This window comes from Genypterus blacodes, unplaced genomic scaffold, assembly GCF_046128005.1.
Source record: "Genypterus blacodes isolate CSIRO-AG114 ecotype Tasmania unplaced genomic scaffold, CSIRO-AGI_Gbla_v1 ptg000103l_1, whole genome shotgun sequence".
NCBI lineage: Eukaryota > Metazoa > Chordata > Actinopteri > Ophidiiformes > Ophidiidae > Genypterus > Genypterus blacodes.
The window spans coordinates 643,622-665,384 of NW_027466907.1; the positions used below are offsets into that span (position 1 = coordinate 643,622).

Sequence of the window (21,763 nt, forward strand, 5' to 3'; positions counted from 1 at the left end):
GCTTCCCTCAGCTTTTCTGTTCTGCTCACTCCTCATAGTTCTGTCCTGTTGGGAAAAGACCACCTTATAAGGAATGAAACGGCCAGAGCCATTTTCTGATTCTTATCAGCCACACTCCAATGTCCTCGGCACACCTTGCGACGGTAGCAAAACCTCCACTGCCAGTCAGGAGAGAGCAGATACAAGATGGAGAGCAGGGGGACAGAGGGAGGAAGAGGAAGGGGGAGGTAGGGGGAGTTTCAGGGGATGAATGAGTGTGGGAATGTCTCCTGCTATTGCTGAGTTAGTGCAGGAATCTCCTGCCAGATCCCCTCCCTGGGGGTAAACACTCTACAGTATGGAGACTCACATCTCTGATTAACTGCAGTGCCACAAAAAGTGTGTGTGTCTGTGTCTGTGTGTGTGACCATGGCTTGGACCCTCCTACTCCCACTCCTACACAAAGGCTTTTGTATGAGTGGGAGTGGAAGCAGGGGGTCAATGGTCCTTCTGCTCCATTAATCCATTTAAATTAATAATCCAAGACATGTTTACATACATGTTCCAAAAAAGTTCAGCAGGAAACAAAAAGCTGAATATGAGATGTGGTTGAGGGCAAAAACGTGTGAATTTAAATTTTGGGATGCGGAGTAATATCAAAACACTCTAGCTGCCCTGATGGCTGCACTGTTACTGAGTTCAGCTGTCATTTTTAACAAGATAACTGACTGAAGAATGGCGCAGAGAGGCGTACAAGGATGAACGTTAGATAAAAGTAATTCTCAAAACTGTCTGGGTTTCTGGTTTCTTTTAGCCAATTAGTGAAAATTATGCTGGCTCTGTTAAACCCACGCAGCTGGGAAAGACACTACACACACTACACTCTTTGACAGCAAAATGATCATGACAGCAGCATCTGAAATTCCTTAGAGTAAACAGCCCGAGACACTGCATGGTTAAAGATGAAACAGGAGCCTGGAGGAGTGTGTGAGGGAGTCCGGCATGAATGATGCAAGAGGAGATTAAACAGAGGAACAAAGCAAAATGACAGTGATGTTAAAGAGAGGAGAAGGAGATTGGAGGAGGAGAAGTGATGGATGAGAAATACAGCAGAGATGAGATAAGGGAGTTGGCAAGAGGAGTGGAGGGAAGGAGAGGAGAGGAGAAGGGGAAGGAGCTGCCGGCCAGACAAGGACAAGGGCTCTACATCAACGACACCGAGATGGCCCTCTGTCGCTCCCCTCCGGGACCCAGCCCTGCAGACCTGGCAGCTGCCACTTCAATAAAGTGCTGCATCAGCAAGAACAAAGGCAGAGGGAGATAGGAAGAGAGAGAGAGAGAGAGAGAGAGAGAGAGAGAGAGAGAGAGAGAGAGAGAGAGAGAGAGAGAGACTAATGTTGTTAAAATTATGTACACAGCCAAAACTAATCCGTTCACTGCATACAGATGTACTTGTTGGGTTTAGAGCTGAAACAGCTATCAGGCTGTCATTATCAGCTTTTCAAATATCAGCATTTACTGTGTTCCTTGGTCCATAGGTCAGGTACTTGGTTCAGGTCGGTAGTCCTTCCAGTGGACCCTGATGGACCCATGGAACGGGTGTTGAAGCCTCTCAAAGCTACTAGAAGTTGTAAGTTTGACACAAACATGTTATATAATATGTCAATATGTTCAGGTACTTCATAAGGTGAAGTCGCTGAGAGACTCCCCACCCTTGAACACTTGAAACCCCCTCTTGAACCTCCTGCCTGCTGGACCCCTTTCCTGCCTCCACAACTCCTCCCATCCGACAATATGAGACATGATTGAGGTAACGATGCCCCTTGTGGTAAAAGGTGGTATATTTCCTAGGCTTAAGGCTTTCCCCAAATCACATTTCATCAGTAATGATTCACCCTTGATAATGAAAATAATCATTAGTTGCAACTTTAAAATCAATATTAAGGATTTGGATAGCACACACACACTCACACAGATCACCAGAGAAGGAGAGAGAGAAATACTGCACCCCTGGTTTCTAAATGTGGATGTTATAGGATTTCATCTGAAGCACACTTCAGACAAAGCCTCCAGCGCCTGCTAAACTTTTGCTTCACTTCCAGTTTGTTTTATGACACAGCAGGACTGATAAGATAAGGCCGCCTCACAGATATAAAGCAAAGAAATAATGCCCCCTCTTGGCCAAAAAGGGCTCACAGAAGCAGTGTGTGCAGAAACCTACGTTGAGCTGACTGTCTTTGTCTTCCTCCAAACTGTCTCCACGGGGGAAAAGAGAGGACAGAGTGAGTCTCCTCATTTAACAGCTCCACCTCCCTGAAACCATGAAGACAACATCTCGGTAAAGCAAGAAATAATGAAAAAGGGAAGGGAAAGTTATACATTTAACACCTTAACGTATATATCAACATGAATAGGTCCAAGATATATTCTGTATACAGTTCTGAAACGTTGATGAAGTCGCAGAAATACAAGATTCGTACAAGTCAGATTTTTGTATGTTATCTTTGGATAAAACGTAAAATAGTTGTAGGTGGAGGAAAAGATTCAATAGTGTCCTCAAAACTGCAGTAGCGCAACTTGCATGTGGTACTTCAAGCTCAAATGTCATTTTAAAAAGCAAATAGTTTTCCTCCTTTAGCAGACAAATGTCCTCTCTTAAATAAACACTATTACATAGACAAAATATAAAGTGAAAGATTAGTTTGGAGAAAGACACTTGAATGTCTATAATCCTTCATCAAACAGGCAAACAAACCTCATATTCAGCAGCAGACACGTCGAAAGCCCTGCAGGTCTCGGCTGGTCTCAGGGACTCTGGAGACACACGGAGTGGACGTCATGTCCATCATTGGACATATGCGTGTGTGTGTGGCGTTCGTTGGCTCTGGAGAAGCTTCAGGCACCTCAGTGTGAAATATTACACGTCAAGCTTCCCCTCAGCTCAGCACAATCCTGTACAGAAACACTGCTGCTGGTTTACAATCAGACTAAGTGCCTCTGCTGCCTGTATTCAGTCAGATCAGACTGATGTTTGCATAGAAGCTCCAGATACAGAAACACATCGGATGTTACGCAAATGCAAAGTCTGCACACGGACTGACATTGTATCACATTCAGAATCAAACTGATCTGAAACTTTTAGATTTCAGGTAAAATTGTTATACAAGTTAGATTCTTATAGTAAATGTTACTATTTAGTTCAGGAAATTGGGCCGAAAGTTTAAAATTTCCTAAGTCAAAATACACAGTTAAGATCCATTTCTAACTTGCTATTATATTTGATGTGGCAGGATTGCACTATGCTAGAGAGATTTAACACACACAGAAAATCACCAATATGTACAGAAAGTATACATATACCTATAATCACATCAGCTTCACATAACGAAAACAAACTAAACAAACCCCTGGTTAAACGTCTTTTATTCAGAGAGCATATTACAGAATAGCAGGTCATCATAATTTACAGAGCAGGAGGTCAGGTCCCCGGCGAGGTCACTGATCTCCGGCTTTAGGTGGCACCCACTCGTGGATCTTCTTGCAGGTGGTTGAGTATGGAACATACTGCTGTGGGCTGCCACTCACGTTGAACTGGTGGACCTCAGCCAAGAACTTCTTGGGCTCTGGCGGGTGTGTGGTGGGGGGGTCGTCTGTCATACAGTGCAGCCAGCGATGCCTAAAGAGAGACCACGAAGAAGAGAATTAGTGAACTCTATTCTCATGACCTGAAGCTGATTTTAGAGGAGAATGAAACCATTTTGGGTGATGTATAAAGCACGGATCATACCATTCAGCTGGGACCATGCTGCCGTCCACCTCCCAGAAGGTGTTCTTCCCATTCATCTCTGTGGTGTAGATCACCCAGCGGTGCCTCCCTGATCACACAGGGATTGGTTAAATCAGTACCATATCAGTATGCTTCTCTGCAATACTTAATACGATAAATATTTGCTAGATCTCTTCTCTTGTTTGCTCACCGAAGAAGTAGTTTTCATTGTCCTCAAAGTATTTGTTTCCATATTTATCTACTCCAATCAGGGCTCCTGTCTTTATATCGTTCGCCCTGAAAACACAGCGGTGATAAGGGTGACGCTGACAGCCACAATACAACACACGTATCGTTTATGGAGGAAAAGGTTGAATAACATTATGTGCTGCAGAAATAAAAGAATGAAAGAAAATGTCCAGAGTGTGAACTATTTATACGAGTTAGCTGTCAACGGCAACACTGCTACCTCCATTAGCTCATGGCACAAAACCAAAACAATCATTTATCTTTTGTCTTTCGCTGATCATATATGGCTTGAACCGTGCAACCAAATCCTTTAATAAACTTACCTGAATAACTGCACCAGCAACCCTTTAACTCCGCCGTGACCTCCCAGCTGGCCCAAAGCCCTTCGAGCGACGTTGAAATACTGCGCCATCTTTGGACGGAAGTATAACCGTGTGGAACCGCGTCGCATATAAACATGTCCGAGTTACACCAGCGTCCGACAGCTGTGGTTCCACACACACAAACTAACGTGTGCGGCACTGTAACTGCAAAAATGTTTAAAATTAATTTGAATTATTAAAACGATTCGAGTTGATTACTGAATCCAAGAGCGGATCAGAACATCATACTTTCTTTATGGTTCTCCTGAGGAAAATTTCTCAAGGTCTCGAGAACACAAGCAAGACATTAAATTCGGACATTGGATTCTAGTACATTTTCTTGATTATAGATTTTTACACTCTTAACTTCTCTGTTCTTATTTCCATTATTGTATCATACCTTATGCTGGTCTTATATGTCCTCATAAAGTCCTCATCTGCTGCGAATCGGCAGTGTGCGGCTCAAAGGCACTTCAGCAGGGCCAACACTTGCTGTCACAGGCTTGAACTCCTCTCACTTAATCAAAGTGATGTTTCTCTTCTTGCTTCATCACACCACTGAAGATAATCGTCGGTCCTGGGGGAGGCGTAGGGGAAACAGAGCTTGACCGCCATCATATCCACCTTACATCTCTGAAAGCGGCGGTGCTTTGATCCCTCATCTAAAGACAGAGACCCAGACTTCACCCGTACTGAAGGCAAAGCTGCCTCAGATTCATGCATTAAACACTCAAACTGCTGCAGCCTCCCACACGCATCTGTCTGCACTGTGTAATTAAGCAGTGACAGTCGATGGTGATTACAGGCCCTTAGCTCGCTGGTTCTCATGCTTTACAGTCATCAAACAGGAAATAAAACACAACAGGACAAAGATCTGTACGATGTTTCTTTTTTTTTTATTAAAACTGTTGCCTGACAGTTTAGAACCATTGTTTATAGAAAACTCTGATAGAGAGAATGTTTACATAGTTAATGTACAATCATGGTGGCCCTCAGCTAGTTTGATCAGACCGTGCTGCTATAAACTACTTAAACTGCCTAAACCTAAACCACAGTTTTGTTATTGAGGGTTAAGATCTCTTCTGAAATTAAAGTGGTGACTCAACGGTGTAATTAGTGTTTGTAAAATGAAAAAAGCCAAAAAAAACTGGAGATCTAGTTTCCTTGTTTTGTTGTTACCCTTCACAAATAAAAACAACAATTTCAAAAGATCTTCGACTGTATATTATTGCAAATGATCTCGTAACAGGAGATGAAAAGGCACGACGTGTAAAAACAATAACGGTTAATTAAAACTGTATTTGAACATTTCCTCAGAAATATAGTTCATGTGTCATTTTCCACAGTATCTCATCTAAAAACTAACACAAAGACACTTTCTTACAAACAGCTTCCTTTTAAGTTTAAAGTCTGATGGAAACATACAGTATTCCCACTCTGCCAGCACGTTTCTGTGGCCGCCTGTGCTTTACAAACCTTTATGGCAGACACAACAAATCAACGTTTAACCTGCTTTATAAATATTAGCTCTTGGCTTCGCTCTCCCGTTTTCATGTACAAAGTATTACCCATGTGGCTGGACAGGCAAATAAAGATACATCTTTACTGTGCTTAAAATATCTACATTTTTGTGTAATTTTCCAGTTTTCTCCAGTATGTTTGATTTAAGTTTGTTTTGTTTATCTAGAATATCTCTGATTCAAATCTCCCATCCAGAGATCTACTGAAAGAGATTTTGCATTTCTCGTGGAACCTTTTTTTTCACAGTAAATTCAAACCTTGTTACATCATTCAAAACATAAAATGACGGATTCTGATGAAACTTCACCTTTTTTCGATATCTTACAAAGCTGGGTGTGTTTTGTTTTTGTTTTTACAAATTTTGTCTTTTTTTGACACTATAAATAAGTCATGCGAATGTTCCCGAATGAAGGTGGGCAACATTTCGTGGCTATAAGAGAACATTTTCAAAACTCCTTCATTCATTTTTCACTTAAAATTCATCTGCAGACTCTTGACTTCCTCTCATCTCCAAGGGCTGTAAATGGTCCTGGAGTTTAAAGTCTGCGACACTTCCACACACATGCTTCTGGACTTGACCTTTGACCCGCGGCTGTGACGCACCATTAGCTCTGAACTCAACCGAAAACGCTGAGCATCAGAGGCTGCTGCAGACAGAAATGCTTTACAGATCAGATAAAAGATCCAGTTCATCCAGGGCTTCCACACACGCAGACACATTTCTGCTGTGGGTTATCTCTGTGAGCAGTCCAACTGGAGTCCTTCCTGAGCTGTTGACCCTGGACGTTGAGGTCAGGGGTCATAAGGTGTCTATCAACTGGCTCCAGCGCTGTGATATGACCTCACTGCAATTACTGCTCCAGAATCATGGCCTCTTGGAAGGCTTCGATCCATCTAAGGAAACAAACAAAAAAACAAGCACACAGGATTATCATCAGAAACCTGGCAGTAACGCCTCAGTATCACTTTAAAGCGTTTTCAGCTAGAATACCTCTGTGCAGTGGGGATGTCGTCCGCTTTGAAGATGTAGAACAGCGTGTTTTTGTGGTACAGCTTGAACTGCAGCTTCTGAGCAGGCCCATACTTCTCCTCTCTGAGGAAAAAGCCCAGCAGGGGCTGACTCTCCAACGCTGCCACGTCCTGCAGGAGGGGGGGGGGGTTATTTATTATTATTTATATATTTATAGTGACCAATGTATGTATGGTAAAAAATCAGAAAAGTTAAGATAAAAATATCTATCACAGTTTATCAAATAATATTTTTAACAGAAATAAAATAAGGCAATACCAAATTCACAAAGTTATTTGATCTTTTGCAGCGATTACCTCACTGGCTGCGTAGGTGTACAGGACTTTATTCTTGATGACAAACCACAGCCGCTTCCACTGCTTCTTGTTGCCCTTTGACCGGTTCAGGTAGCCGCTCATGGAGGAGTTTTCTGTGTTGGCGGACACCTACAGAAACAACCCAAAACAAACAAAACTCTTTCAATGTAGTCGGGAATAAAATTATTAGTTTAAGGAACATTGACTGATTACACCGCTACAACATGCAGCGCTGCTCCAAACCTCTTTCAGTGCAGCGGGAATCTTCTTCTGTTTTCTAGAAAAGGAGAAAGCTCCAGATTTGCTCATGGGAGACACTGAAGTCGACACGCATCTGTCACCTAAAGAAAACAAAAACACAACAGAATGAAACCGCGAACAAATACTATAGATTAATAATCAATACGATGCTATTATAATTCTTATGAATGATTTCCAGGGATCAGTAAAGTCCCTCGTCACATACTGTTCTCTTGTAGCTTGGCAAAGCAGTGGTCACACACACGGGCTGGTTGGTTCTTCAAGTACTCCAGGTAGTACTTATTAGTAGAACACGCTTGACACACCACCTAACACACACACACACACACACACACACAAAATGAGAGGATGTTCAATACTAGGTCATGTTGCCGTGGCGGTGCTGGGGGTGGTATTCACCTTTCCGCAGGCTCGACAGTGGTGCCTCCTCCATGTTAGGGTGAATTCGCAGGTACAGATCATACACATGGTGGCCCTCAGGTCGGGGATCCAGATCGGTGCTTTTGAACCCAACGGGGCCCCAATGTCCACCAAGCCGTCAGCCTGAGTGGAGACGGAAACAGAAAGGGTTAAACACTTTTACTCCTTCTTTGACCAAAGACGATTTGGGCCACACAGACTTCACGGTTACCTCCTCCTGACTGCGGCTGGATATGAAGGTTATTTTCTTCTTGGTGTAGTCGTCGATGGCCTTGGCGATGGCCTCCAGCCACTCATCTCTCTCTGTGGCCGAGCTGCAGAACAGAGATCACACAACTCTCAGCAACTAATAAGAAGCGGTTAAGATTGAGCTGCGATCCAAATGTTCCCGCTGAGTTTGGGTGAAATTGGGTGTCAGTTGCTGACCTGGCAGACAGGATGAAGGAGCGTTCAACACTTTCGATGTTCAGCTCGTTCTGATAGGCTTCCTGACTGGGCTTACTCACCTGTCAACACCAGAGAAACACAGAAAAAACATTTTCTCACTGAGCTGAGCACTGCTGAAATACTGCTAGTTATCTCGCAGCCTAAATGAATCAGTAATTCACTAAAGCCAGAGTCTCAGTGACGACAAACATCACTGAATGCCAAGAAATAGGAAACAAAAACAGCAGATAACAGGAAGCTATAACACCAAAATACCATTGAATATTATAGCATAGTACACTGAGGTCTAAAATGAGACATGTGCACATCTAAGGGAGGTTAATGTACTATTTCAGCTCAAAACACACAAAAACAACACAACAGTGCCTCAGTTTCACACACCTTCATCCCAGCCAGAGAGAGGACGCTGTTGAGTTTATACTGTGCAGACTGGACCGGCGTCGTGTACATGAGTGCATCGTTAAACTGAGGAAGAAACCACAGAGAGCCTTTAGGAGACAGCAATCTATCTTATGTTGAAAGATGCCGTAGAGAGACTTAAGAGGCGCTTCAGAATTCTTCTCACTCACCAGGAAGAACATTCGAGGCTGCATGACTTTCCTGGACAGCTTCATCAGAGTGCCCTCCTTCAGGAAAACCTGGAAGGGAAATTTGTTGCAGTTATGGTCCGTCATAAAAGTGACTCAATGGAAACCCTGCAGTGTTTTATTTGAGTGTTTTATCCCCGTGGCTACCAGAACAAGTTACTTCAACTTGAGGTAGCCATTACGTGAACACGGATTAGTCAAGTCAACTTGATTTGTTTACAGGCCCACAAAATCCGACCCACCCAAAGCTCTCTAGGAAGACGAGGAAAAACCCCTGATTAAACAGTTTGATTTAATTAGGGGAGAAATTAATATGGAACTATATGATCAGTTACAGTGCTATTAGCTTTGTGGCTTACCCTGCCAGGCTGAACAATCTCATGGTGACCATTGAGGCTGTACTGAATCTGCATCAGCTTCTGAAAGTTATCCTGCACACACGGGGGAAAGAAGCAGTGAACAGAGACGTGAGGCTAAAGTGGACTCTTGCTGTAAAACATCAAGCTTTGAAGTGATGCTCTGGATGAAAATATCTCCAAATTCGTGTAATCTTACCCCTTGTTTCATGATGTCGTTTGCATGGTTGGCCACTTCCTTCACGATGCTGAGGGCAGCTGCAGGTGGACAAAAGTCAAGTTTCTTTTACTTCACACACCAACACATCTTTCTTTGTATTTCCCCTCCTGTTGTTTTTCTGTGTGTATTGTCCTTCCGTGTGCGTTTGTGACAGATTTGTGTCTCACCTTGTGTGTCTTTGTAATCCTCAGAGTCTTCTGGAAGGTTCTTCAGATAATCTGGAGAAGAGAATAAAGCAAAGGTATTTCCAAGTTTTCTGTTGCTGTGTTTGTCCACTTGGTGTCAGTACAGGACCAAAACTGCAACGACACCAAAACAGCCTAAACAATCACATGCAGACTATCTAACCACCATGAATCCATAACCTTTGACCTTTGAATGTACCTGTGAGCAGCAGCTGGTACTGAGGGATCCTCTGCACTGGTTTCAGCAGGTAGTGCTTCAGAGCCAGACTGGCACAACGTGGACTCATCTGACACAACAAACCATATAAGATGTTATTATCATAACATAATATTCTGAAAAAGTCATTATTTGCTATTTTAATAAGGGCAACAATATATAAAATGTAATGCAATTTCTTACCTCAAACTCCCGGACGACCCCGGCGAAAGCAGGGTTTTTCCTGCACTGCTCGTCCAACAGCGCCACATTATTGTCAAACTGGCGGATGTAGGTGGAGTACATCTTCAGGTACGGACCCTTCTGCACAAATATGTCCGACAGCCTCTGGTGATCACTCCTGGAGACAGACAGACAGAGAGACAGGAAGCTTCCCTTCAGGGACACGACTCAAAGCAAAGACAGCTTTGATCACCACCACCATGAACAAATCTCAACTATAGTTACAGTTCTGTTTGTACTTTAATTGGTCAAAATGCTCTTTATGTGACTAATGTAAAGCTTAACAGGATAACAACAAAAGTGTCAGATGACCATTCAGGTTGTAAAGAAGTTAATCTGGAAAATAAGTTCCACTTTTAATTCAGGTAATCATTTTCAGGTTTATCTTTTTTTTACTGCAGTTCAGCAGTAAAGTAAAAGCACCAGGATCTGTTTACACCCCAGCAGCTCCTGTGACCAAGTGGGGTCAGAATTGAGATTGATGGACGAAACTATGAAATATGAGACCCAGGTTGTACAAAACTGGAATTTCCCTGTTGGTGGAGAAAATGTGTGTGTGTGTGTGTGTGTGTGTGTGTGTGTGTGTGTGTGTGTGTCTGTGTGTGTGTGTGTGTGTGTGTGTGTGTGTGTGTGTGTGTGTGTGTGTGTACCAGTGAGCCACTCTCTCCTCCAGCTCCCTCAGCAGGTCTCTGTTGAGTTGGTAGAGCTGTGGCAGGTAATACAAGATCTGAGTGAGGATGCGCTCCTCCACCACCGGCTTCCCATTTTGACGAGTTGCCTTGGCAACAGCATCCCTGAAGTCCTGTGGGGACACAGAGGATAAATTCATCACACACACAAACACACACACAGTTGTACAGGGTGCTGTGATCCATGACGACATGCTGTACAGCAGCAGCAGAGGAGAAACACCTGGTTATCACCTCATAAAGTGCACACTCCCATCCCCCACAACACTCTGCAAGTAAGTGACAAAACACACGCGCACGCACACACACACACACACACACAAAACACACACAGCAGAGTCAGCACTCTGACATGGTTTCATGTGCCAACACACACATCCACCTGGAAGGAAGTCAAGAGGCCGCGCAGGACGAACCTGTGCTTATGTACTTTAAAAGTAACCCTTAAATTAAGTGGATTATTAATGTGATTGTAAGAAATTAGTTATGTTTTTAAAATAATGTCTAATTAAACACAAAGTATTCATTCAGTACAGATAGTATACAGAATTAATGTATACATAAACTATATTGGATTGTATTGATGTTCTCAGCCTCCTCCAGACTTTCTGTAAACTGACAAACTACCATCTTAATATTTACAACACACACCCACACACACGAGTGCGTAGGCTTCAAATACACTCGATTCAAAGGGAGTTAATAAGGGATTTTAAGGAAACACAGGCTGAACGGCTCGCCACAAGTATGCACACACATCCTCACAACCCACACACCCACCTGCACACACACACACACTCACATACACACACACACACACACACACACTCACTCAGGATTAGCTGTGGCATGTGTGTGTCTGGAGGTCGTCTCTGTGGCCTGAGGAAGCAGCTGCTGTGCGGCCACAGAGAGTGAAGAATGCGATCTGACCTCTTTTCTTGGACAGAGCGCCACACCTCGCCCTCCCCCATCAGCCGCGGGACAATGATTTAAAATGATCCCGTGGCCGTTTCACTAAAGCCACAGACGAGGCAGACAGACAGGTGGACCCCGGAGGCTCAGCGTGGGACTGCTGAACTCCCTCACCTGGGATTCCCCCCAAGGACACACTCTGTTTTAGAGGCTTATTCACACACAAAGCTGCGGCGGCCCCGTCAGATGATATGTCTAACACACGTCAACAAAGGACTACGTGGAAACCCGATTCCTGTTCTGGTATTTCTATGAAACCAAAAACGAAACGAGCAAAACAAGAAAAAGATCACAAGGCGGTCTAGCTTTGACTTTTGAAGACATTTGAAGAAGATGGAAAACTACACGGAACTAAAACCTTTTTCACCTTTAAACTGATACTCAGACTTGTCACGGTTTTCAGGTCGTTTCCATGGAAACAAGGTCACTGACATTGTTTTTTGTAAGTTGGAGCATCCTGTAGATATTTAGTAGCCTTATGGAACCCTGTGCTGAAAAGCCTCCATGACATTTTCCCCTAAAATGTAATTTAATGTGAAGTAGCTCTTATTGCTCTAATTTCCATAGTCGTTGCTCTTTTAGTGCAGTGGAAAGCATGCAGTCCTGGGTAGAGGGTTCCAATTTAAGGTCTAATTTTAGGCCTTTGGTGGTTCACACGGTCACCTCAGGGGATTAGAGCCCAACCAGGCCTCCCAGCTCAACAAAGACATGCAGGTATGAAGATACATTCAAAGTGTTTGTGCTTTACTGAGTCAGCGCCATTTTAACTAGGCTAATAAACGCTCCTTCATTCATTCTCCCCTCTCCGACACAGACACGCACACACTTGATGACGGGACACATCAAAGGACCTCATCCCTGGTTGCAGCTTTGTGTTTACCTGCCCACGGCCGCCACAGGAAGGACGAAATCTACAGCGCAGCAACTTTGAAAGACCTCAGCTCTGCATTATTCAACACTGTCACCACTGCTTAAGCTCATTAATTCACATCAAACCCCGAGGAGAAAACTTTGATCACCAGTCAAAACAATCACAGCGTCAGAGTGGGAAACGGAACGTACAGAACCTGTTATTATGTCAAGTTAAAACTGACACGAAACGCTTTATTCATCACGCTCCAAAAACTCCTCTTCTTCTCCTTCCTCTTCCCTGACACGCGAAAGCAACATTTACACAAAGGTTCCTATTCCGAAATAGACACATGACACAACCAGCAACTTTCTAAAAAAATCAGACAATGACACTTACTATGTGCAGAAGCTTCAGGACATCCACAAACCTGGTGAAGAAGAGGAAGAAAGAAGAAGATACAGTAAAGATACAGTAAGGCAAACACACAACACATCACATTAGATGATGGATCGACTCAGACAGTGCGGAGCTACTCACACTTTCTCCGAGCTCATGATCTCCTGCGCGATGTGCACCACCTTCTTCCTCTTCATCTCGTCCTCCTGCTGAAAACGCAGATGGACAGAAATGAGTCAGTTGAGGTCAGAGGCGAGACTCTCACCGCGTACCCACAATCACGCACTCACAAGGTCACCGAAGATCACCATGACGGCTCTGTCCCGGTTCACTACATAAAAGCATGAGGGCCGACTTGTTTGGCTCTCCGGAACAACAGCTCGGTCCGGACTGAGCCTGAAAGTAGAGCAGCAGCCCCCCTTTCTGATGGTGTGTGTTGTGGAATGATAATGGGGCGAGGTCTCATACTGACTTGATTTGGACGAAGGCCTTGCCCCCCCTGCCACGTTTGACTGAAAGGTCCAAGTGGTCCTATCAGAGCCAGTGAGTGTGTGTGTGTGTGTGTGTTTATGTGAGAGGCATCACACGCAGGCGCTGACAGTATCATGGCGAGGGTCACACTGGACAAACCAAGTCTCTCAGTCATGGAGGGAGCTATTCCTGTACATCAGACCCTTGTGTTTTGGCTCACCACCCCTCTTTCAACACACACACTTAACAGCTCACGTGAACACCATGACTGCAACTACAATGACAGCTTTTGTTTCATAGGTTTACTACATTTTGCCGCAGTAGAAAAGTATGTTGCGGACAAAAGAACATTAAAGTAGCAGATAGTAGATATTTAGGCAGATCTACATCATAAGCATTGAAGATTTTCTTAATTTTTAAACGTTGCTTTTAGGCCATAGACAACCATTCAGACAGTTTGTCCTGTGGTAACACTAGGTACCACTAGACTAAGCACAGTTAATATGTGATTACCTGTCTGTCTGCCTCGTCCAGGTGCTCCTTGCTGGAACTAGAGCTGTTGTCCTCTTCATCCGAACTGTGGCCATCCTCCTCATCCTCCTCTCCCTCAGAGTGGACGTCCCTTCTTAGCCAACCGCTGCTGACAACAGACAAAGACAATCGACAATCAAACACTACAGGATGACTGTGTGAATGAAATGGGCCAAATTCAATCAGAAATCCAGCGTCTGAAACCGTTCGACAACTGCTAACATTAGTCAGGGGGAAAAATACCAAGCTAAACAAACCACTGAATTGCAGGGAAATGAGCCGACTACAATTGTACCAAACAGAAGCCGGAGAGTGGAGGAGTGAAAGAGGGAACGATAAGGGACAGTCGATGAAATATCCCGATTTTTCAGACAGTTTAGCTTTCGAGGTTTAACTGTGATTCCTACATGTTGTACTCTTCTTCTCGTTTCCTCAAGAATTCAGATCTCTGACTTGACAGATGGAGCTGGAACTTCAGTATGTCTGGGATCAACCTTGTGTGTGAGTGTGTGTGTGTGTGTGTCTTGACTTGGCAATTGTAGGTGTTGTACCTTGATACGTAGAGCGATAGTCAGCAGGATTAAAACTGTTAGTCAATTAATCATTTAGCCAGCAATCGCTTCAGGTATTAGCTTCACCAAGGAGGTTGTGTTTTTACCTGGTTTGTGTGTGTAGTTATGTGTCTGTTTACATTTCAGGCTTATTCTGTGGTAATACCACTAGATGGTAGCAGATTATTATTTGCCTTTTTTTTTAAATATTGATTTCTATCAATACATAAAGTAAGAAATGTCATTCATGTTACAATGGGGAGATTTTCAAAGTCAAGGATTAGAAGTCAAACGTCCAGAGAAATCCAGATCTTGGGTGTAACGGCAAGTTAAAGGAAAATGTTTGGCCATGGTGGAGGTTTGGGCACTCTGAGTACTTTCCTTCCGGGCTCTTAATTAGAAGTAAGTTATTGTTATTGTTTGTTGTTATATGATATCATTGCAGAATAAAATGTAGGATTTACCAATTTTTAAAACACTCAATTGCATTTTGGGCACTTTTTAGTCAATCAGTCAATAATGTAGTATATCAATTTATAATGAAAACAATCATTAGTTGTACAACATAACATGTACATAATCCTAATAATCCTCTTTACACTTATCTTGTTTTTCCTGCGTCTCTATCAGTTTATCCTTTATTTCAAATTCAATGCACTCCCACTCTTTCACACACACACACACACACACCCTCCCCTTTTCTAAACTTCTTTCTCCCTCACTCTTTCTCTATAGACGAGCATTCCAGCACACTGGGTCAGGCACAGAGTGCCACTTGTTTACTGCCTGAAGCTACTTATACAAACCAAACAGGCTCAGATGGCTGGGAAACACGGCGCGCACACACACACACACACACACACACACACACACACACACACACACACACACACACACACACACACACACACACACACACACACACACACACACACACACACACACACACACACACACACACACACACACACACACACACACACACACACACACACACACACACACACACACACCACTTTGCATACCAGACAGAATTAAACACCAGGCTTGGTTTTCTTAATTGCTCTCGCGGCTGATTTCACGCCGTTATGCCTGAACGCCACCTTGACCTCATCACAGTGCAAACCGGAAGTGTGCCATCTAGCATTTACGTACACATCATAACAACCACAAGCAGGCCTGATACTCCTATCAATGAGACGCCGACTAAATGGAATCTTAATGGCACAAATGTGACAAGGCGACTGAGCGATTATGCTGGCGGTGTCCCATAACAGGCAACGTGATGTTTTTGTCAACAGGATATCAGATATGCATTAGTGGATTACTAATATCAGACTCCATTTACCTTACAGCTCTAAGTCACTTATGCCCGGAGGAAATAATTTTGACACTGCCCGTATATATTTCATGTTTTGCAGAGAGCATTGTTGCAGGCTGGGAGCTGGATGCCTCCACCAGGGGGCTACATTTCTGCTATGGAGATCACTGTTCATTTTTCTGGATAGGAAGAAAAGTCGTCCCAGCCTTTCTCACAGGGAACGAAGAGAAAAATGGAGTGATGAGGTTAAGAAGAGGCTAAACACAGTGTGAGGAGACGGAGGAGGAGGAGGAGGAGGCTGGTGGTTGCTGGAGGTTTATTTTCCCTGTTCTAGAGAGCTGTGTGGCGTTTCTGCGATTCTCAGACATTTCCTGCCCTGGCCACTGAAAATAACCCACAGGAAAACAGGCTGACCTGCCGCACATCAATGCTCTATTCAACGCCTCCAGCTCGAAGGATAACTTTTACATACACACAAACCTCCAACGCCATTGTCACCTATGCAATCTGGAGCACGCAGAGGCTAATACACTGTTGTTACAGATGAGTGAAATTACAGGGCCATAACAGCAGCTAAAGGGTTAATAGCAGGTCTGTACCTTGGCCTTGGTCATTAAGGTGCTTCCCATTCTCACATGCACACACACGCACACACAAACACACACAAAAAACGCAAGCATGATGTGAAGAGAAAAGGGTAAGCTGATTGAAGTCACTGCTTTGTTTACATTTTCACTGGGGGTGACAACATGTTATTCTTCCCTCCACCCCTATTCTGACATGAAGGTGTGTCATCTAGAAGTCTGTACCCAATAAAGAAGAAACATTATGACCTATGTACCAGCGCCTTTAGTTTCATCTATTGAACTTCTGTCACAATGACATCATACTTTTCTGGCTCTTTTAATGATTTGATAACATAATTATACCATCTTTAAGGGACTGCTATACAACCTTTGAGCACTGACTCATCTTCATGCACACTGCAGAGATACAACACAACTGACTGAGAACCAAAACTCTATCTAGCCTGTGATTCTACAGTATATGTTGTTGTAGTGTGCAGTTAAGTTTCCATCGTCCCATTTTTAAGATCAGTCAACAGCTCTAGCTTCTCCTGCCACTCTTAAGAAGAAGGGGAATAGAGCAGCGTACCTCTCATACTCGTGATCCTGGGATGTCCGGTATGGATCCTGCACTTCATAGATGTCTGAATCTGCAGCATCCGGGTCATGTGGCCAGCCCAGCCGCGCACCGTGAAAGGGCAAGTTCATGTACTCTGGGATCTCCTCGTACAGGGGGACATTCTCGTACTCCACCGAGTCCTCGCCAGCCTCTCCACAGATATCGGCCTCCCCTATGCAGCTATTAGGCCGCTCCAGGCTCCTCTGCCCACTGCTGGACTCCATGCTCGTGCAGTCCAGCGACTGCCCTCCTTTGGCCAACAGCTTTGGTAACATCTTCACCGACAGTCTGAGCTCCAGCAGCTTTCGGAAGGAGAGGTTCCTCTTGTGATGGTCAGCGCGGGTTGCCAGGTCAGCTGCGGAGAAGGACTGGGCCCTCTGTTTGCCCCCCAGCAGTGGTGCCCGTCCCTTAGGGGGCACGCTGCTCCTGGTGGGCATTTGCCGGCTGAAGAATGTCACGCAAGGTCGAGCAAAGCGCCACGCCGCTTTCTCCTGAGGTGGCGCTGGAAGCTCCCTCATGGGGGTGTTTGCGTGTGGAGGAGCAGGGGGGATAATGGAGGGAGGAGGGGGTGCTGGCAGGCTGTGTCTCTGAGGTTTCCTGGGTGGCGCCCTGGGCGATGTCTGATCCTCAGCAGAGAAGGCCTTCCTGGTGCCGGCCAAAGGCGGGTGGCAGCTGAGTTTGATCTGCTTGGGGAGGCTGTGAGTGAAGGGGTAGCGCTCAAAGTCTCCATAGCCGTCCTCCTCTTCTTCCTCCAACTGATGACGATGATCCTCGTTTACTTTTTTGCTGCTGTGGCACAGTAATTCTGACTGAGACAGCAGAACGAGAGAATTGGAGGCGTTTTTGTTAAGCGGAGGGCTGGTGTGGGCCATCCTGTGGAGGCGAGGTGAGAGGGAGGTCTGGCGAGGAGGGGGGACCGGTGCGTTGGGATCATCATCTACCAGACCAGAGTCTCTTTGAGGATGCAGTTGTGGATTGTCACTTAGACCCTGTTTGAGCTCTTCACCCTCTGAACTGAGAGTCAGACCAGCCAGACTCAGTGTCCCCTCAGCCAGCCCCGTCCCCAGCACCACCACATCCTGGGCACTGCCCTCCACGCAGTCCTGCCTCACCAGGGCAGGTTTCTTGGGCTTACGTGGTTGAGGGACTGGGAGAGGTTTACTGGGTGGAGCAGGGACTTGTGTATCAGGGTCTAACCTGGTGGGAGAGGCTGTTTCTACCTGAGAAGATGATAGGAGAGCGTCCACATAGGTTGAGTGTTGAGGAGAGAAATCTTGGAAGACAATGATGCTGCCTGCAACATCACAGGCCAGTTTACAGTCTTTTGTCTCCGTGTTGGAGTCTTCAGCCTGTGGATCAGCTTTTGCATCCTCGGTCTCTGCACCTACACACCGCTCTTCAACAGCAACAGCACTTTCTTGATGCTTTGTTGCCTCAACCCCTCTCCCCTGTTGTTCTTCAGTCCTTGGTGCTTCTTTGCTCACCAATCCCTTATCCAAGTGTCTCTGTCTTACAGGTTTGTCCCTTGGCTTCGGGTGGACACTGCTGCTTATCCTGCCACCTTCAGCAGCTCCCTCTTCCTGATGTTCTCCTTTGTCTCCTTGCCTCGTCGCAGTGTGTTGACATCCTTCTGAAGAAACCCCATTTTGCAACTGGCCTTTGTGCAAATCGCTCCTGATCTCTGTTGCATTTCCGTTTCCAAAACATCGGCACTGCAAACAGTCCTGGATCCCACAGGAGCATGTGGGAATGATGTAATCCGAGTCATGTTTATTAACACCCGATAAAATCCCATTTTTGGAATTAAGAAGCAAGAGGCTGTCATCTGTAGCATCTTGGTGGTCTTGATATTGGCTAAGGGGTCTACATGGTTTGGGAGGCGGAGGTGAGACAGGAGGCGAGGATGTAGATTTGGGGATACATGGTTTGGGGGCTAGGGCGGGTTTAGTTCTATTGAGAGTGGAAAGAGAGGAGTTGGAGACGACGGAGGGCTGGATGAGAAGGCCTGGCTTTGGGGCGATGGGTGGGGGAGAGGGTTTAGCTGCTGGGAGTTTAGGTTTGGGAGCTAATGGAGGCTTCCTCACACCTGCACATAGAGAGGAGGAAGAGGAGAGGATTTATAAAACAGTCAGTAAACATTCGCCCTTGCTTCCTTTTAAATGAATCATGTTGCACTGAAAAGCCTCCACTCCGCCTCTAATATAAGTACAGACAGCTGCGAGTTGTCGTTTTAACTGGGGTCAAAAGGTCACTCTTGGGGTTACAGGGGACAACTGCATCTGGTAACTGGGGGTGTGAATGATTGAAATACATTTAGGGATAAAAACAAAGTTGTATATCAAGATTGAACTTACAGATTCCACTTTTGATGCCTGGACTCATTGTCACATCTTAAAACAATGCTTTATATGAGTCAGATTCATTATTACACTGATTCCCATCTTGGCATGTCTCTACTTAGTGTGAAATACTTGTTCTAAATTCTATCAAGGGTGCTTGATACTACAGGCGCTAATTTCCTGCTCCAGTTTCTCATTCATTGTGTTCACATGCACTTCTCTAACCCGGCCGTTTACAGCCCTTTGGCACTAACCTGGTTTCAGTAACCAGGTTCAGGGAGCATGAGATACACATGAAGACCACCTACATGCATGGTTTTACATTAACAGGATTTCTGCCATAACCAGGTTCCTCACATTAACCACGATTAATATGCATGTATTTGTTGTTAGATCTATAACTATTGTATTGTTTTAATCTCTAAAAATCTGAACTGAAGTTAACAGAAGTTACTTTTGGTAACACACGGATGTCAGAAGTGAGTCAGACACAAGTTTCTTCCTGTGTTTTGCAGCTATGACACTGAAATTCAATCAAAACCGGAGAAGCTCAAAAGGGACCAACTTAGTTTAATAAAGCTTAAATAAAAAAAGCGAGTGGTACACTAATAAAAGTCTGTGATGGGGGGTTGCGGGCCATATTTTCCGCTCTACTGGCCGAAAAACTCCTGGCTGGCTCACACCACGAGAAGCGTAGTCATCGAGCGGATATTTCCGAAAGGCCAACGAGCAGAAAACCGCTTCACACACGCTGCAGAACCCCCGGCACCAAACCCGCTCCAAACACCGTCACGTTTAGTGTCACATGGCATATAAACACAACTACGCGATGTCTGCACAGAGGTTAAAGATGTTCGCTAATCATTACATCCCACTCTTGAATTCGGTGCTCAAGAAATCCATTGAGCAACATCAAATATAAACGTACTTACACTTCAAAAGTAATTCGCAGTTTTTGCCTTAAAACTTCCAACACAATGCAACATGAATAGCTGCGGCGGCCACTGAATTCAATTTAAACTTTATAATCCAGTGCTCGGTTAGTTTTCAACACGCCGAATTCAGCAAAACATTTTAAGGAAACGAGCAAATGCCTCAATCGAGTCCTGCTAATAAAACACGCCAACAAACAACGAGGTTTATATTAAATTCCGATATGTTTAAACAGAATATGGCTTGATGTTTTTGTCCACAACAGCAGATGTCAAAGAAATACACATTTTAAAAACGTTATGGCGCAAATCCCATCCACTCAAGAAGGATATCCCGTTTTTATCCAGGCAAATGTTTACCAGCCTGCAGTACTTTTGAACTCTGCAGCTTATTAACGAGTTTGGCTTGTTGCACCAACATCAGGGCAGATGTTTTAAGACAAAGGATTTAACCCCTCCAGCTGCAACACTGGCCGATGGAAAGGGAAATCCTGATTGTTAGTTATATGAAGGCGTTTTTGTTAGAAAGCACACAAATTAAGGCCAACTCTGTCCTCTTTTATATCCCCTTTGAAGGCTGTTATTAAGAAAAACTGTAATTAACGGTGGCTGTGTAAAAATAGAGTTGATGCAGTCTTTGCTTATAGAGTTCAGTGCGGGAAGATTTTTAGTTTATTGCAATCAAAGTTGAAAGGCAGTTAGTTTGAGCCGCAACTGGCACATGCATGGCAGGATTTTGCTAAGTTAGCTCCCCCAGGAAACAAACCTGTGCTCATGACTCCCGACTTGCTCCTTTCTCATGAGTAAATTTACTTTCAATGGAATTCCGAGAAAAACGGTGTTTTGTCCTCCTTCGACACCATTGTCAGCTTGAAACCAGGTTCAGCAAGGAAATGTGCAGATCCACAGCAACTGTTCCTTATTTCACTGTCGGTTGCGCGGATAAAGACTTTACGCCTATTACTTTTTCCATTTTTCCCGAGGTTTTCGGCCACGGTGGTCTTCGCAACAATGTCAAGTAGCCATAAAAAAGCCATAACCAAAGCATACACTTCCGCTTAGGGCATTTACGAGTAAAAGCCAGCTGTAGACATTGAACAAACATTTGATTAGAATTCACTGATATGTTACGTATAAAGTGTAAAACTAAACACGTTTTTAAAAACTGACGTGCGTGTAAGGATTGACTTGCATTGAATGAGAATATAAATTCTTCTATATCTAAATTTACCTTTTATATCTCGTAATGGAAAACAGATGGTTTTTATTATGAAGGTCTAATAGTAACGTTTCCGGCTATGTACGTGTCAGTTTCTGTTAAGTTGACGTAAACCTATTTCCTCCCATGGCTTTCCGTGGTCCGGCCGCTGCCTATTGTGACCACTGGGGGTGCGGTAGAATTGAT

At 44.4% G+C, this 21,763-nt stretch overlaps 2 protein-coding genes across 2 annotated transcripts; both read right to left on the bottom strand.

The window, feature by feature from the left end:
- Window positions 1-3,385: 3,385 nt before the first annotated feature.
- Window positions 3,386-4,440, bottom strand: ndufa12 (NADH:ubiquinone oxidoreductase subunit A12). The gene is made up of 4 exons (XM_076160072.1): window positions 4,318-4,440; window positions 3,957-4,042; window positions 3,767-3,854; window positions 3,386-3,655 (listed from the first exon to the last, which is right to left on the bottom strand). The coding sequence occupies exons 1-4, from the start codon at window positions 4,404-4,406 to the stop codon at window positions 3,475-3,477; spliced, it is 444 nt and encodes a 147-aa protein (XP_076016187.1). The 5' UTR covers window positions 4,407-4,440; the 3' UTR covers window positions 3,386-3,474.
- An 800-nt stretch (window positions 4,441-5,240) lies between these two features.
- fgd6 (FYVE, RhoGEF and PH domain containing 6) lies at window positions 5,241-21,366 on the bottom strand. The gene is made up of 21 exons (XM_076160084.1): window positions 21,125-21,366; window positions 17,058-19,173; window positions 14,013-14,136; window positions 13,170-13,237; window positions 13,029-13,059; window positions 10,769-10,920; window positions 10,080-10,236; window positions 9,879-9,966; window positions 9,662-9,712; window positions 9,474-9,532; window positions 9,278-9,349; window positions 8,901-8,969; window positions 8,713-8,796; window positions 8,311-8,390; window positions 8,096-8,198; window positions 7,864-8,007; window positions 7,670-7,772; window positions 7,447-7,544; window positions 7,204-7,332; window positions 6,869-7,017; window positions 5,241-6,771 (listed from the first exon to the last, which is right to left on the bottom strand). The coding sequence occupies exons 1-21, from the start codon at window positions 21,132-21,134 to the stop codon at window positions 6,729-6,731; spliced, it is 3,930 nt and encodes a 1,309-aa protein (XP_076016199.1). The 5' UTR covers window positions 21,135-21,366; the 3' UTR covers window positions 5,241-6,728.
- Window positions 21,367-21,763: the final 397 nt, after the last annotated feature.